Source organism: Chironomus tepperi, unplaced genomic scaffold, assembly GCF_022539635.2.
Source record: "Chironomus tepperi strain 1889 unplaced genomic scaffold, CSIRO-AGI_Ctep_v1 contig_335, whole genome shotgun sequence".
In the NCBI taxonomy this organism is placed as follows: Eukaryota; Metazoa; Arthropoda; class Insecta; order Diptera; family Chironomidae; genus Chironomus; species Chironomus tepperi.
This window is the reverse complement of record NW_027226457.1, coordinates 1,747,321-1,762,810: the sequence shown is the minus strand read 5'-3', so window position 1 is coordinate 1,762,810 and position 15,490 is coordinate 1,747,321. Positions and strand designations below refer to the sequence as shown.

Genomic DNA, 15,490 nt, shown 5'->3' with positions numbered 1-15,490 from the left:
AGATTATGGCATTTTTCTGCGTCACCAAAACAAAAATGCCCACAAAACACCAAATATCGCCCAAGTTTACAAAAAAAAAATCTCGCATCAAAACAAGAAGCAAAAAAGGGGAAAAAAGTTTCAAAGGCAGAAACTTCTTTGTAATAACTTTTTTAATTTATAGTAGAAAAAAATCATTAAAAATTAAATAGTGGAGTGAAAAGGATTAATTAAACAATTTAGAAACTATGTCGTCATTGCATTTTGTCGTATCAATTAATGGAGGTGATCAATTGAACGACAGGTGAGTTAAAACGATTGGGATTGTCGAAAAAATTTAAGATGGCCAGAAGTTCCGATTACAAAATTTCTGAAACACTGAAAATAGTTGATATTAGAATGTTTTGATGACATATTATGACTCATCTCAATGATATCATGACGATTGATTACTTTCTATAGACCTAAATTCCTTAAAACTCTATAAAACTCAACAAATTGAGTGTCTGGATTTTCACAAAAATTTATCCTTAAAATCCTTAAAAACTTGTAAAATTTCCACTCAATTGTTGTTATTTCTATCAATTAAGCATAACAAAGCCCTTCTTAATCAGTTCCAATGTCAATTTCCGTCATTTTAAACATTTTTTCACGAATTCGACATGTGCTTCATCGACATCCATCTTTAATTTTTTTATGAACTCTTATTCTTTCAATGATGGATTCCGTTGAAATTTTTCAGAATACGCGAGGTCGCTGAAAAGATCAACAAATATGGAACTCAAACATTTCCAGCATTGCATTCATTGAAGATACCTGTGAAACAGGTTGTTATTGGAAACACATACTTAGGTGTCCTGTTAGCAGATGGAAGAGCTTTTCGTGTTGCATATTCGGTTATTGCTGAACGTTTGGATTTGAGCAAACATGACACATCGAATAAAAAGTAAGTGACTTCATCGTATTCTATTACTTCATTAATTCATTATGAATGTTTATTTTCAGTAATGGTTCAAGTTCCGGAAATGGAGGAACTAACAATAGTGGTTCAGGTGGTAGTGGAACATCAAAAAATGCGCAGGCTTCATCTCGTCAATTGGCACGATCAACTCGTGCAAGAATTATGAGAACTAATGGAAGTTCCGTTCGTGGACAGACATCAAGAAGTACCGGTGTAATTATTGGTGGCACAACATCATCTGGACGCTCTCTCGTACATACAGTGCCGGCAACATTCGTACCAGAAGAGCTTATTTCACAAGCACAAGTAGTATTACAAGGAAAAAGTAGAAATCTCATTATTCGTGAATTGCAAAGAACAAATCTTGATGTTAATCTCGCTGTAAACAATTTATTATCACGTGATGACGAGGAAGGTGAGGATACAGAAGAAGGCAGTGACAATTATGTCCCCGAAGATTTGATTTCATTACTCGATAGTGGAATACATCCAGACCCAAGCTTACTACTTGATAATGATGCAATGTTTTCAGAAGATATGAGGACATTTAGGAATTTAATGCTCAGCAGTCGCGATCGTATGCAAAGTTCCTCATCACAGTCGGCAAATCAAAATGAGAGTAACAATTTGAGAGCAAGTGGAAGTGGATCAGTTAGTGCTGTCGTTACTGGATCATCGGGAAATAGTACTAGCTTAACATTTGGTAGAATTAGAGATAGGACATATTTTGGACCACGTAGATGGTTCCAATCAAGCCGTGAGGAAGTGCAATGGGAAAAGGAACAGGATAGCAGAAGCAAAATGGATACATCATCCGGCTTTCCGCTATGGATCTCAGATGATTTAGAATTTTGGCCAGACAAAGACGGTACTCGATTCTCTCAAATTGCATCGCTTCATTCAGAGTTCATTGCTGTCTCAACAAAGGGTGAATTACATCAATGGAGATGGATTGATCGAGAGCCTTATAAAAATAACGAATTTTCAAATGTTCATCATCCAAAAGTTCAAGCACTCAGCTTAGTCTACGAGAAAGTTGTTCATATTTCAGCAACAACAATTCGTTGCTCTGTTGTTACAGAAAGTGGAAAAATTGCGACATGGATGGATGAACAACTCGGATATGCAGGAAATAAATTAGAACATCCCGCAACAAGTTATCCAGAATTTACACTTGATAAGATAATTTCATTGAATACATGCTCACTTTATACAATTGCACGTACTGAGAGCGGTGAATTATTCTGGTGGGGTGTGTTGCCATTTAGTCAACGTAAGAAGATGTGGGAAAAATACAAAGCAAAATCAAAAAAGCCACAAAAGAAGGATAAAGATAAGGATTCAGCACAAAATGAAATTGTTGTTGGTGCACAAGTCTGTATGAAAAATATTCCAATGTATCAACCTGGTGCTATTGGCTTTTGCATTTCAAATGGCGTTCCAAAAGTGGGTCAACTAATGAATGCCGCTTGGGATTTGCAAAACATATGTCGATTTAAAATTCTTCCCATGCCACAACAAATTGGAACATCGTCATTGTCCTCTTCAAATGTCGAGAAAGAAACGATGTCCAAAATTAATGTTCCAACTTCCACATCAAACTCAAGTGCTTCATCATCAAATGTTGGAAATAAAGAGACAACAGATCGTATGGATATGCCGCCACCACCATCACCGGCTAGTTCCACATGCTCTGATACATCAATTAGTGTAAAGAGGAAGAGAATTGTTCAAAAGGATGATGCAGATGGAAAGAAAGATGAGGAATTATGGAACTTAAAGGATGTTGTGTTTGTTGAGGATTTGCGTTCAGTTCCAACAGGAAAAGTACTCAAAGTTGATGGACAGTATGTTGCCGTTCGTTTCCAAAACACAAGTTCGAAAGAAAAGTTTGATGAATCATCATCCGATGCATGGCAAGAATGCCGTTTACTTCGTAAAGATGAACTTCAATTGATTAAATCGAATGCAAATTCTCGTGTTCCTGATTGCATTCAGAAAATTCCTCGTCGTGTTGTGCTCAATCAACAACTAAATGAAAATTCTCAACTTTTGGCATTGACAATTGACTCTAAAGGAATTCATACAATAATGAAGACTGGACAGAAACTTCACTATTCACTTTTCAATTTGAGTAGTGGTAGATTAGAAAAAACTAGCAATTTTCCGACCGACTTGAATTCGTTCATGGGTAAACAGCCTCAAAATATATCAATTCAATGTGCCGGTGATCAAGCAGAAAGCATCCTAATTTTGCGAGATGGAAACAAGACTATCTATCCTCTAGCAAAAGATTGCGTTGAGTCAATCAGAGATCCATTATGGATGGACTTGCCACCATTGAGTTGTGTTGCTGCAACGCCCGTCACCATTCAATCATCAAATTCAAATACGAAAACGCAAATTACATTATTAGTTTTGGCAACAGAACAGCAAATGCTTATGCCAAAAATCATGCGATGTGATGTAGATGCTGTTAAATATTTCCTGCAGCAATTAAACGGTGAATTGAAATCACAAGTTGCATCTGTTGTTCAAGAATTTTCTGATGGAAATAGGAATATATTGCATGCATGCATATCTCAATGCTCTCCAACATCCAATAAGGATTCAGATACGGAATCGTTATCTACTGTGAATACAAGCAGTAATCCAGGATTAGAATGTATTAATACTATCGCAAATTCGATGATTGGGTCACGTTCTACGAGCAACATACGTGATTTGATGAGAAGATCATCATCAACCTCTGCTTTAGCAGGTGAGGTTCATCACATGTCGACATCAGGTGTCTCAGTTACATCTGCAGACGACAATTCAATTAATTTATCATACTGGCCTTCGGAATATGAAGGTGGAAATTCTGGTGACGAAGATAGCTTGAGTGGAATTCAGATTCCAAAACCACAGCAACCAACACATCCGACAGAAATTTATGTATCGGATCCAACAGAAAGACGTTTAAATGCTTTATTAAGTGTCCAGTTAATTTGTGAAAATCAAGCATTTCAACCACATTTACGTCAGTTGCTTAGTTCTAAAGATGCAACAGGACAAACTCCATTCATGCTTGCTGTTTCAAGTCGTTCTTATCAAGCTGGAATAGTTTTATTTGATGCAATTCTTAAAATTGCTAATGGAGATGCGCAAGTAAGAGATTCGATGGTGTTCCCTAACGGTTCAACACCTGATCAATCTCCATTACATGTTTTATGTTGTAATGATACTTGCTCATTTACATGGACCGGTGCTGATCATATTAATCAAGATATTTTTGAATGTCAAACTTGTGGTAAGTAATTTACATGCTTAAATTATACAGTGAATTAAATGTCAATAATACTTGCAGGCTTAAGCGGTTCTTTATGCTGCTGCACGGAATGTGCAAAGGTTTGTCACAAGGGACACGATTGCAAATTAAAACAAACAACGCCGACTGCATATTGTGATTGTTGGCAGAAATGTAAATGTAAAGCTTTAGTTGCTGGAAATCAAACAAAGCGTACGGAATTATTAGAAAAATTAATTAAGGATACTGATCTCGTTATGCGTTTCAACTCACGGGGAGAATCGATTTTGCTCTTCCTTATTCAAACTGTTGGTCGTCAATCAATTGAACAGCGACAATATAGATCAACAAGAGTTCAACAAAGAAGCTCTGGAAGTTATTTAAATAGAAAAACACCATCGATTGATGCTGATGGTGAAATGCCTGAACATGATTTAGAACCACCAAGATTTGCACGTAAAGCACTAGAAAGATTGCTTGGTGATTGGAATGCAGTTAGAAGTATGATACAGACTGGAGTTGAAACTGAATTCAATTTGAACAGCTTCACAAATCAAATATTCTATGAGGATAATGACAGCAAGAATCTTTACATAAATTCTCAAAGTGGAACCATTATGCTGGATAAATTTACTCACATTCTATTCTTTAGATGCAATAATGAGCCACTTGATGCTTTATTAGCTACTTTAATCAAGGAACTTCAAAATGAAGCAGTTCCAGGACGAGTTGATGAAGCACAAAAAGTTGCAAGACGTTTCGTTCGCTCCGTTGCTCGTGTCTTTGTAATATTTAGTATTGAAAAGTCAAATAATCCTGATAAACAGCGTAACTCAACAATGCAAGCTCGCTTAATGCTTGCCTATCGACGTGTTTTCACTTCGTTATTGAAATTTGCTATTGAGGAATTGGCTGAAATTGCAGATGCTTTAATTGCACCAGTTAGACTTGGAGTTGTTCGTCCAACAGCTCCATTCCAATTGTTGACATCTGGTGGAAATAACTTAGATGCCGATGACTTATTCTCTGTTGAGCCATTAGCTCCAGCTTCTCGTCAAAGCACCATCGTTGATGCTGTTGTTTCTCGAATCGATTCTGAATCTACTGAGGGTGGCTTTTTGTCTCGAATTTCGTCAGCATTAAGAAATGAGCTGGACAATGATGCAGACGCAATGGTTCAAGATGATGGTGACATATCTGAACAAGATGACTCACAGTCTGTCATTCATTCAAGACAGAATATTAGTAACAATAATAATAACAATGTTGTTGATGACGTTGCCGAAGATCAAATTGGACAAGGCGATGGACATGAAGCTGAAAGTGATAATGAATTTAATTTTCAAGAAGCTGAAACTGAGAGCGATTCAGATGATAATCAAAGTACACAAGATGCTGGACGAAGTGTCCAAACAGGTGCAACAGCTGGTTCTGATACTGGTAAGTTATTAGTTTTAGATAAATTTTTTTAGGAGCTATGAAATTTTCTGCAACATTATAGGTTTATCTAATTTCGTTTTAATCAATGAAGATGACACAGGTGACTCAAGTCAACAAGATGAAGAAAATTCCGAAGATGGCGATAGTGATGAACAATCGACAGAAGAATTTGTACTTGATGATCCAACTGATAGAAGAACATCGTCGACTAATTTACAAAGGAGTAATGCCCCGCCACATTCATTACATTGGGCAATAAGAAACCGTGACACTACAAGAACAACAAGCTTACATCGTTTAGCTGGCGCATCAAATCTTGTTTTTATTGATCCAAGTGCTATAAGAAGATCTGCTTCTGCTAGTGCAGTTGCGCAGGAATCGCCAACAATGGCTACAACATCGAGTGCTTTGGCACGTGCCTTTGGAATTGTCTTGAGGCAAATTAGTGAACTAGTTGGAATGCTGGCATGGAAATTTAGTTGTCCATCATCAAATACCTATCAAAGCTATGATTTGACATATCAAGAAGCTGTTCAACTTCAAGTAAGTCCATTAGATTCTTGAATTTATTCGACGTTGTACTTAAATTTGCAATTTATTTATAGATGTACGTTGAGAAACGTTTAAAACCCACATGGGACTGGATATTAACAGTAATGGATGCAACAGAAGCACAACTTCGATTTGGAGCATCATTGACAGATTCAGCTGATTCTGCACACCCACTTCATCCACATAATACAAATTCAAACACGACAACAACGCCCGCACCAAGTGAGTATAACATGCCTTCTAAGATTGAAACACATAAATAGTTTTGTTTTTTTAATTTTTATTTTTTCTTTTACATCTCATAAAAATATATCCGTAATGTCTCACTATTAAAATATATAAAAAAATAATCTAAAAAGACGCTGGACCGCCACTACAAAGATCAAATCGTACAGTCACAATTCAAATGCTTACACCAAACTTATCAAACTCAAATAGTGGCAGTCGTGCGCGTGATCGCAACGGTATGTTGTCATTTTAATGGGAAATGATTTTTCGTTGAGACAATCAAAAATTTTTCTGAAAAATCTCTTTATTGTCCATCCAACTTTTTATGATGACTAGATTTTTTTATAATTTATTTTGTGGATATGAATATTGTAGAGAGATTTTTTGTGAAATTTTGAGAACCGCAATCTTCTCTATTGACTTCCTTACTCAATATCAATTTTCTTCTTCTTCTTCTCTTATTCAGGTGCAGACAATTCAACAAGTCGTCGTGACTTTTTGAACTATTGCTTGTCATTGATGAGATCTCACAATTCAGAACATCGTGATTCTTTACCGGTTTTAGATGTCACTGCATTAAGACATGTTGCCTTTGTACTTGATGCTATAATTTTCTATATGCGTGCTTCAAATGAAATAGAATGTGATCGTAATGACTCAAATACATGGATTGATGAGTCAATGGATGATAATGAGAATGATGATGTTGATGATGAATTTGCTTCATCTATTGTTATGGACACAGACTCAATTGATGAGAATGATATGATTCGTCCATCACTTGGCAAGAGACATGGATTCTTCCAACGATCTGATTCAACATTGTGTCTTGGATGTCCAACACCTGATCCATTCACTCCGATGGCTGAGTCATTGCCTTTGGCAGAACAACCACAGTTACTTCAGCCTAATGCAAGACGTGAAGACTTATTTGGAATGCCAAAACAAGCCATAACTGTTCCATCAAATATTGAAGCAACTGTCGCTTCATCGACATTGGAATTGCCACCAATTAAATTAGGACTTTCTGCTCAATCGAGAGATGTTATGCAAAATAGTGCTGGAAATACTAATACAGTTGTTATTTCCGTCACACCATCAACATCCGAAAGTCAAGCTGAACCATTGGTCAGTGATGAAAAATTAATTGCTAGTGTATCACAAGTTAAGGACATCCCGACATCTTTGAAATTAAAGAGACCACATTCACCACAAGCTGGGTCATCAAAGACATACCTTGAAAATTATGAAGATGACGATGACGACGAAAGTATTGATGAGGAACCACAAAACTTATCCACAAAAATGAACATTACTGACAAAACAGTTCCCCAGAAAATCGATAAGCATATTTATGATGATTCTGATGAAAGTGATGATGACAGCATGCAAACGCCTGCTGCTAAGAAACATAGACTGATGGAAACAGGTGAAACTATTCATCCTAAAGAGTATACACTTATGCGTGAATCAGAATCAAAAGCAGGATCGAAATCACCTCAAGAAGAACAAGAAATTGATCCTTCAATTCGTCCACCAATAATTGTCGTTACAAGACGAAATGTAGCCGAAGCTATTGATGCTGCAACTGCAAATATTTTATCAAAGAATAAGAAACAAACTTTAAGTGAATGTGTTGCTCCAGAAACGCCAATAAACTTCTTGCCTAATAACTTCTTATACGAAGGCAAACAGGGTGAAAATGAGCAAGGAACAAGCAAGTCTAGTGTCATCGTTCGAGTTGGTCCATCGGTAAGTTTAAAAATCCTTCGTTCAAATCCTACGGACTCACAGATACGAATATGGATATCCGATTTTTTATCCATGTTCCATTTCGAAGTCCAATATTAGTACTTATATCTCTATGATGATCACAATTGATCGAGCTTCTCATTGTGAACAGATACGGAGATAACAAATTCTTTTCGGAACATAGGAAGTAATTTTTTAATTTTATTTCCATTTAGGCTTCTCAAATTGATCCATCAATGGATACTATGGATGAACATCAAGAAGTGTCTGCAAATGTGACAATTGAAACGACCAATACACCGGGACCATCACAACAAATTGTACAGGAATTGCCACCACGTGGTGTTTATTTCCGATCAAATGTTACATCTGATTTACTTTTGGGACGATGGAGATTATCATTGATACTTTTTGGAAGAGTTTTTCAAGAAGATGTTGGCATGGAACCTGGAAGTATAATTTCAGAACTTGGCGGATTTCCAGTTAAAGAGGCTAAATTTAGACGTCTTATGGAAAAGTTAAGAAATGGTCAACAACGTGATTTAACGCTGTCAAAAATTGATCGTGCTCGAAATTGCCTCATTCCACAAACATTTAAAGAACTGAATACACAATATAATAATAACAATAGGCGCATACAACCTCCATTAGCTTTCAATCGTGTCAAAGTAACATTTAAAGATGAGCCTGGCGAGGGATCTGGTGTTGCACGTAGTTTCTATACATTAATAGCCGAAGCATTGTTGTCGAGAGAGAATCTTCCCAATTTGGAAAGTGCACAAGTCGGCTCAAGTAAATACAATGTTCCATTCAGTACAATGATAAGGCAACGAAATCCCTCGGGAAGTAATCAATCACCATCCGTAACAATTGCAAGTAATATTGCATCAAGTGTACAATCAAGAGATCTTTCTGAGCCATTACGCAGATTAACATCAAAACGTACATTGTGGAGGAATCGAGATAACCGTAAAGTTCTGTTAAATTACGATGCGAGACCATTTAGGCCGTCGAGTGAAGGAGGAAATAATGATCATTTGAGTAATCATCAGCAACAATTAGGAGAGCGAATTTACAACAAAGTTTATCAAATACATCCAACACAGGCATCGAAAATTACAGGAATGCTGTTAGATTTGCCACCAACTCAATGGATTATGCTTGTATCATCTGATGAGACATTAAGACAACGAGCTAATGAAGCAATGGCATTAATTACATTCCGTCATCGAATGGATCGTGAAAATAGCAGCAACAGTAATGCTGGAAATAGTGGAAATAATAACAACAATAATCCACAATTAGCTGCTGTCTCATTAAACATTTCCAGTTCAGCAACTCTTAATATCATCAGTACTGACTCATCTCAAAATACTGGTGCAACACAAGGAACTTCATCTCAACAGAGCTCAAAGAAATTAAATCCAATTGTAGTGCTTGAAGATTGTCAAAATCTAACTGTTGACGATAATGCACCATTGTTCTATCAGCCTGGAAAGCCGAACTTCTATAGTCCCCGACAAGGCTATCCATCATTCGAGCGCATCAATGCTTTTAGAAATGTTGGAAGGTAATTGATTTGAAACTTAAATTCCTTTTGTCCACAATTTATATTTAATTCCGAACATCTTCAAAAAAATTTCTCTTTTTTCTCACACACAACAGATTAATTGGATTATGCTTACTACAAAATGAATTGTTGCCAATATTCCTACAACGTCACGTTTTGAAGTACATTCTTGGACGTCAAATTCGATTCCATGATTTAGCATTTTTCGATCCAATTGTTTATGAATCATTGCGACAATTGGTTAAAGATTCACAAAGTAAAAATGGAGCACAATTGTTACAATCGCTTGAACTTAATTTTGTGTAAGTACTTTTTTTATTATTTTAAAAAAATTCAATAGCCACAATAGATGGATGGTGGGAAAAATCATATTCATATTAATAATTTTCTTCTTTTTGCTACCATTCTTTTATTTTTTCATTATTGTAGTATTGATTTAATACCAGAAGAAGGAGGAGGTTCTGTTGAATTGGTAAACAATGGTCGTGACATTATTGTTAACGAACAAAATGTATATGATTATGTTCGCAAATATGCTGAATATCGTATGATAAAAACACAAGAGAAAGCATTGGAAGCAATTCGTTCTGGTGTTTTTGATGTTCTTCCTGAAACAGCACTCGACTCATTAACTGCTGAAGACTTAAGACTCTTATTAAATGGTGTTGGCGATATTAATGTGTCTGTTTTATCAAATTATACTTCATTTAACGACGAATCAAATGAGAGTGCTGAAAAATTGCAGAGATTTAAGCGTTGGTTATGGCAGATTGTTGAACGTATGACTAATTTGGAGCGGCAAGACTTGGTAAGCCTTACTTTTATTTTATACATTCAAGTTTGACTAGATTTTGGATATTAAGGTCGAATTTATGCAAATTTTGATCGAATTTGAGCAAAATTTAAGCAAACTTTGATCGAATTTGATCAAAATCTAAGCAAACTTTGATCGAATTTAAGCAAATATTGATAAAAAAAATCAGTTCAATTTAATAAATTTTCATAATTTCTTCCAAAAAACCAGATTTACTTCTGGACAGGATCACCAGCCTTACCGGCATCAGAAGAAGGATTCCAACCAATGCCAACTGTTACGATTCGTCCAGCCGACGACGCTCACTTACCAACAGCTAATACATGCATTTCACGTCTATATATTCCCTTGTATTCAAGTAAAGCCGTTTTACGCCATAAATTGTTAATGGCAATTAAGACGAAAAACTTTGGATTCGTTTAAGTAGGATATTATATTTTTCCAATTATTATTATTATTATCTATTTAATTAATTAATTAATTAATTTAAAAGAATCATAGATTGATAGGACTTGACTTATTTTATTTAATTTTTTTCAAGAAATTCATAGAAATTTTCAACACTGAAATTTAAAATTCAATTTAAAAAATTTCTTATTTCTTAATTCTGCAATGGGAATCGATTGAAAATAAAAAGCTTGAATCTTTTCAAAATTCAATGATTTATGTGATTTCAAATAATAATTTACTGACAAAACCTTTAAGAAATGAAATAAAAAAATATTAAAAAATTTAAAAAAAAAGAAATCTTATAAAAAATTGTAATTGCAGTTTGAAACTATGGAAAATAGTTATATATGTTTTAGCTCATACAATAACAAATTGAAAAATAAAAAATAAAAAAAAACTCTGAACAAAAATTATGACTGAAAAACCATTATAAATTGTTTAATTTTGTTTCCTTTTATTTGAAACGTTTTAATTAACTTGAGTATTTAAAAGCTTAATTGCTTCGGTGCTGTATAGAAGATAGCTTCGACATTTATGGATGAGCAAAAATTGCCAACTAGCTATTATAATTTTCCATTTCCTCCTAGATCTTCAATAGAGTTGTAAATGGTAATTGATAGATTTTTGTAATAAATTTAAGCATGCTTATTGCGAGGGCGTGCCAATGGATTTTATTAATTCACGAACAACAGTCGACAATTTGCAGTGTAGCATAAAGTCTACTCGACTTTTTCAGACAAAATCCTTCAAAATATTCAAATTTTCAGTTTAAAACTTGAATTCATTTCCAAGAAATATTCAAACAACTTCAATTCCCCTATTGGCATACCCTGACCACTTATTTACGATTATTTGAATGTACTTCTTTCAATTCTTTCTTTGTGTACATCAATTAATCGATCAAATTGGATATACATGCTTTTAAATACATAATAAAAGAAATTATTATCAATCCATAATTTCTTATTCTTCTTCTTATTTATATTTAAAACATTTTACCATAAACGGACAAAGAGAAGCATAAGGAACGGCGGTTAAAATGCAATATAATAATCGAATGATAATAAAATGTTCTCATAGATATTGTTGGACTCTATTATATCTTCATTATTAGGAATTTTTGGACTTTTTAATTGAATTTTTGTGTGATTTGTTTGAAAAATATTCTCAGCAAAATGGTTTTGCTCCATATAAATTTCCTGGCAAAATGGTCTTGCTCCATATAAAATTACCGGCAAAATGATTTTGCTCTATATAAAATACCTGTAGGATTCATGGCTTATCCAGTAAGAGTGCGCCAGACGAAACCATATATAAAAATCCCGCCAAAATGATTTTGCGCCATAAAAAATATGAAACGATGTAAAATTGAACACTTAATGTCACTTAAAATCAATTGAATCTTTTTATAAATTTGAAATCTTCATTAAAAAATTGAAAAATTTTAAAAATTTGAAAAGTTGAAAATTTTCTCAAAGTTTGAAATATTTTTTCATCATTTCAAATTTTTATAAATTCAAAATTTTTTTGAAAAAGCTTTAAAATGAGAACAAATTCCATAAAGATCTTCAAAATTGAATACCGAAGTCATCTTCTAAATTGATTCTTTCACAAAAATATATTTCATTTGGCTTCAAGATTTTCTTCTTATCGTGAATATTGAATATGTTTAAAAAAAAAAAAAGGAATAAAAAAGGCAGAAGAGAATATCGAAGACAAAAAATATTGGCTTTATTGAATTCATGAAATATAGGTATGCAAAAAGCCAGTCATAAGCGAAAAATAATTGAACTTCAATTTTTATTTGAAACAAATATATCCCCTTGAGGCATGAATCACTTTAATAAAAAATAAAATTAATATCAAAAAGATTATGCCGAATGCTTTCTTTTTTCTCTCGTTTTACATTTATTTTACTTATAAAACTTATGTAGTGTATAAATATGAATCAAAAGCATAAAGAATGAAAACAATTTTCACACGTTGATACTGTAACTTCTACTGATTTTTTTAAGGCGAATATCGTATATAGTCAGAGATCAAAATTATTGCCATAAAGCTTTCATAAAATCAATATTCATGTCCTTCGGTGATTTCTTTTGATGACTCATAAATGTAAAGAGAGTGAGATGGAGATAGAGAGAAGTAATATGTAAATTTTTTTGTTTCTAATGCTGGGTCACAGGTGGCTTTGACGCATTTTTAGGAAGTCAATCAAAAAATTAAACCTTTTTGAATAATTCGAAATTTCGAGCTTTTTTGAATTTTTTGAATTTTTTCACAGCATCCTGAGTTTTTGGGATTTTTTGAGCTTTTGGACAACTTACAGAGTTTTTGGAATTTGTTAAGCTTTTTGACAATTTGTTGAGCTTTTTGACAAAATATTGAGTTTTTGGAATTTGTTGAGATTTTTGACAATTTTTTGAGTTTTATAATTTTTGTAAAGAAGCTTTTTGACAATTTTGAAGCTTTATAAAATTCTCATGTAAAAATCTCAAAATTTTAAAAAAGCTCTAAATACAGACTATTCAAATCATACTCAGCAATTAAATTCCAGTCAAACCGACAGCACAATTTCCCAAAAAATTCAGCTACAAACCGAAAATAAAATTCTCAAATCAATAATATCGCGTCAGTGAGTAAAGACATAATAATGTATATGCGAACGACTATGATGATATGTAGCAAGACCTTTTCATTAGCGGGAGTATACAGAGCTACGATAGAATAAAATTCCATACCTCTCATTCGCATATTGCTTCATCATTTCTTCGATCATACATTTCCAAGCATTTAGATTGAAATGCTTACTTACTGTATTGATCGTTCTTTACTCCTCTCCTTTACTTCTATTCCTTTTCATCATCTTCATTTAAATAAAAATAAGAAAAACGCAAGTCTGCATAAATTCAATGAAAATGATGAAATTAAGCGTCAAAATGTTGAAGCAGTTATTATATGTTAGATATGTACATAAATCGATCCGCATTTTAATTCTCATGCGGTGTGTACTATGTGTAGTGCCAATGTAAAGTCTTCAAAAGTAAGTCTTCGGATGTAATGTAACACACAAAAAAGAGAAGCGGGACGAGTAAGCAAGGCAAAAAGAGAGCCGTAGTGAATTTGTTTGCAGCACAATTCTTCTCGCCAAACCTCTTTCTCATACCCTACCATGTTCTTTTACTTCTATTTTCTATTCACTTATTCAATACACCAATTAATAGCTTAGGAAAATAAAAATTCAATTATAACTCTTTTTTTTCTACTATTTCACTCTTCAATGCTGTTCGATGAAAGGAAAATTATAGAACCGCGAGGCGGCAGAATTTAAAAGATGTTTTTGCCGTTGTTACTTTCATGTTTTGCCTGCTAAGCTGTCATTACGATACATACCTATATGTGCCTTCCAATTTTTTTTTTATTATTTTTATTTGATGTTCATTTCTTTTCTAGCACATGTTTTTGTGTATGTCCTATTTGACAGTATTTATTTGTGATTTGTCTGACTAAGCTGGTTTGTCTGGGAGCTTCTTTTAGTGGTGATTTATGTCGATATGTGAATTATACATCGATTTTTCAACTAAAAGATTGAAAATGGATGAATTTGAATCGACAAGATCGTGGACGGCCAGAGAACTCTTGGAAGGAAACTGTCGATAGAGACAGATGGAAGCTAGCGATAGAGCAAGCTATAGTCGACATCTGAGGGAGGCCATGGAACGCAATTGATTTGTATTACTTGTTAAGTAAATAAGGAAGTAAGCTTAAATAACACACCCCTAATTATTTTGCAAACAAGTATGGGTAAGTTGCGGTCCATATCAGAACTTCTTAAGATAAGCCGAACTTCATTAGCTTTTAAGTAATTCTGATCTTTACGTGATCTATTGATATTGTGTCTGGTAGTGGTTCAGATCACACTATAAACTCGTTTGTGAGAACCTTCACTCGTGTTCCTATTATTATCACTGAGATTCATTAGACGCGAAGCTCTGGATCTTTCAGATCTGAATTGCTACAGTGTATGACGATTAATTGCCAGTTCTGTCCTATAATCAATGTAATGTATGATGCGCTTGCTAATCTACACAAATCGAATTGTTTCGCTGTATAAAAAACCGAAAAAGTAGCTGAATTAGACTAGACATTTCAGGATAGAATCTGGAATTGATGGTGTAAGAAGCCATGTTGACATGATTTGTTAAGGCTGTTTCTGTAGCGTACACCCTGAACAATAAGATAACCCTCAGTGTAATCTAAGCAAGTTGCCAATTTTCGAGTTTGATCCAATCACTCAAATAATTTTTGTGCCTTACAGAAAGTCCACAGATCCAACAAAGTCAGACAACAGAACTCTGACCTATCCATTACTTTAATATTCATTCCATTCCTCATTTACATGCGCTCATGACCTTCTCTAAAGAATTTCAATATTTCTCCTACTCTCATGTCACT

The 15,490-nt window shown here is 34.1% G+C and overlaps 1 protein-coding gene across 3 annotated transcripts; it reads left to right on the top strand.

The window, feature by feature from the left end:
- Nucleotides 1–105: 105 nt before the first annotated feature.
- On the top strand, nucleotides 106–11,291 carry hyd (E3 ubiquitin-protein ligase hyd). Of its 3 annotated transcripts, none has more exons than XM_070644242.1 (12): nucleotides 106–283; nucleotides 722–925; nucleotides 985–4,232; nucleotides 4,290–5,669; nucleotides 5,761–6,212; nucleotides 6,275–6,443; nucleotides 6,581–6,685; nucleotides 6,916–8,201; nucleotides 8,417–9,771; nucleotides 9,867–10,073; nucleotides 10,201–10,579; nucleotides 10,796–11,291. In XM_070644242.1, the coding sequence occupies exons 1-12, from the start codon at nucleotides 228–230 to the stop codon at nucleotides 11,006–11,008; spliced, it is 9,054 nt and encodes a 3,017-aa protein (XP_070500343.1). In that variant the 5' UTR covers nucleotides 106–227; the 3' UTR covers nucleotides 11,009–11,291. The 3 variants fall into 3 exon arrangements, with proteins under 3 accessions (XP_070500343.1, XP_070500342.1, XP_070500344.1); XM_070644241.1 differs by having other exon boundaries at nucleotides 5,731–6,212; XM_070644243.1 differs by lacking the exon at nucleotides 6,581–6,685 and having other exon boundaries at nucleotides 5,731–6,212.
- Nucleotides 11,292–15,490: the final 4,199 nt, after the last annotated feature.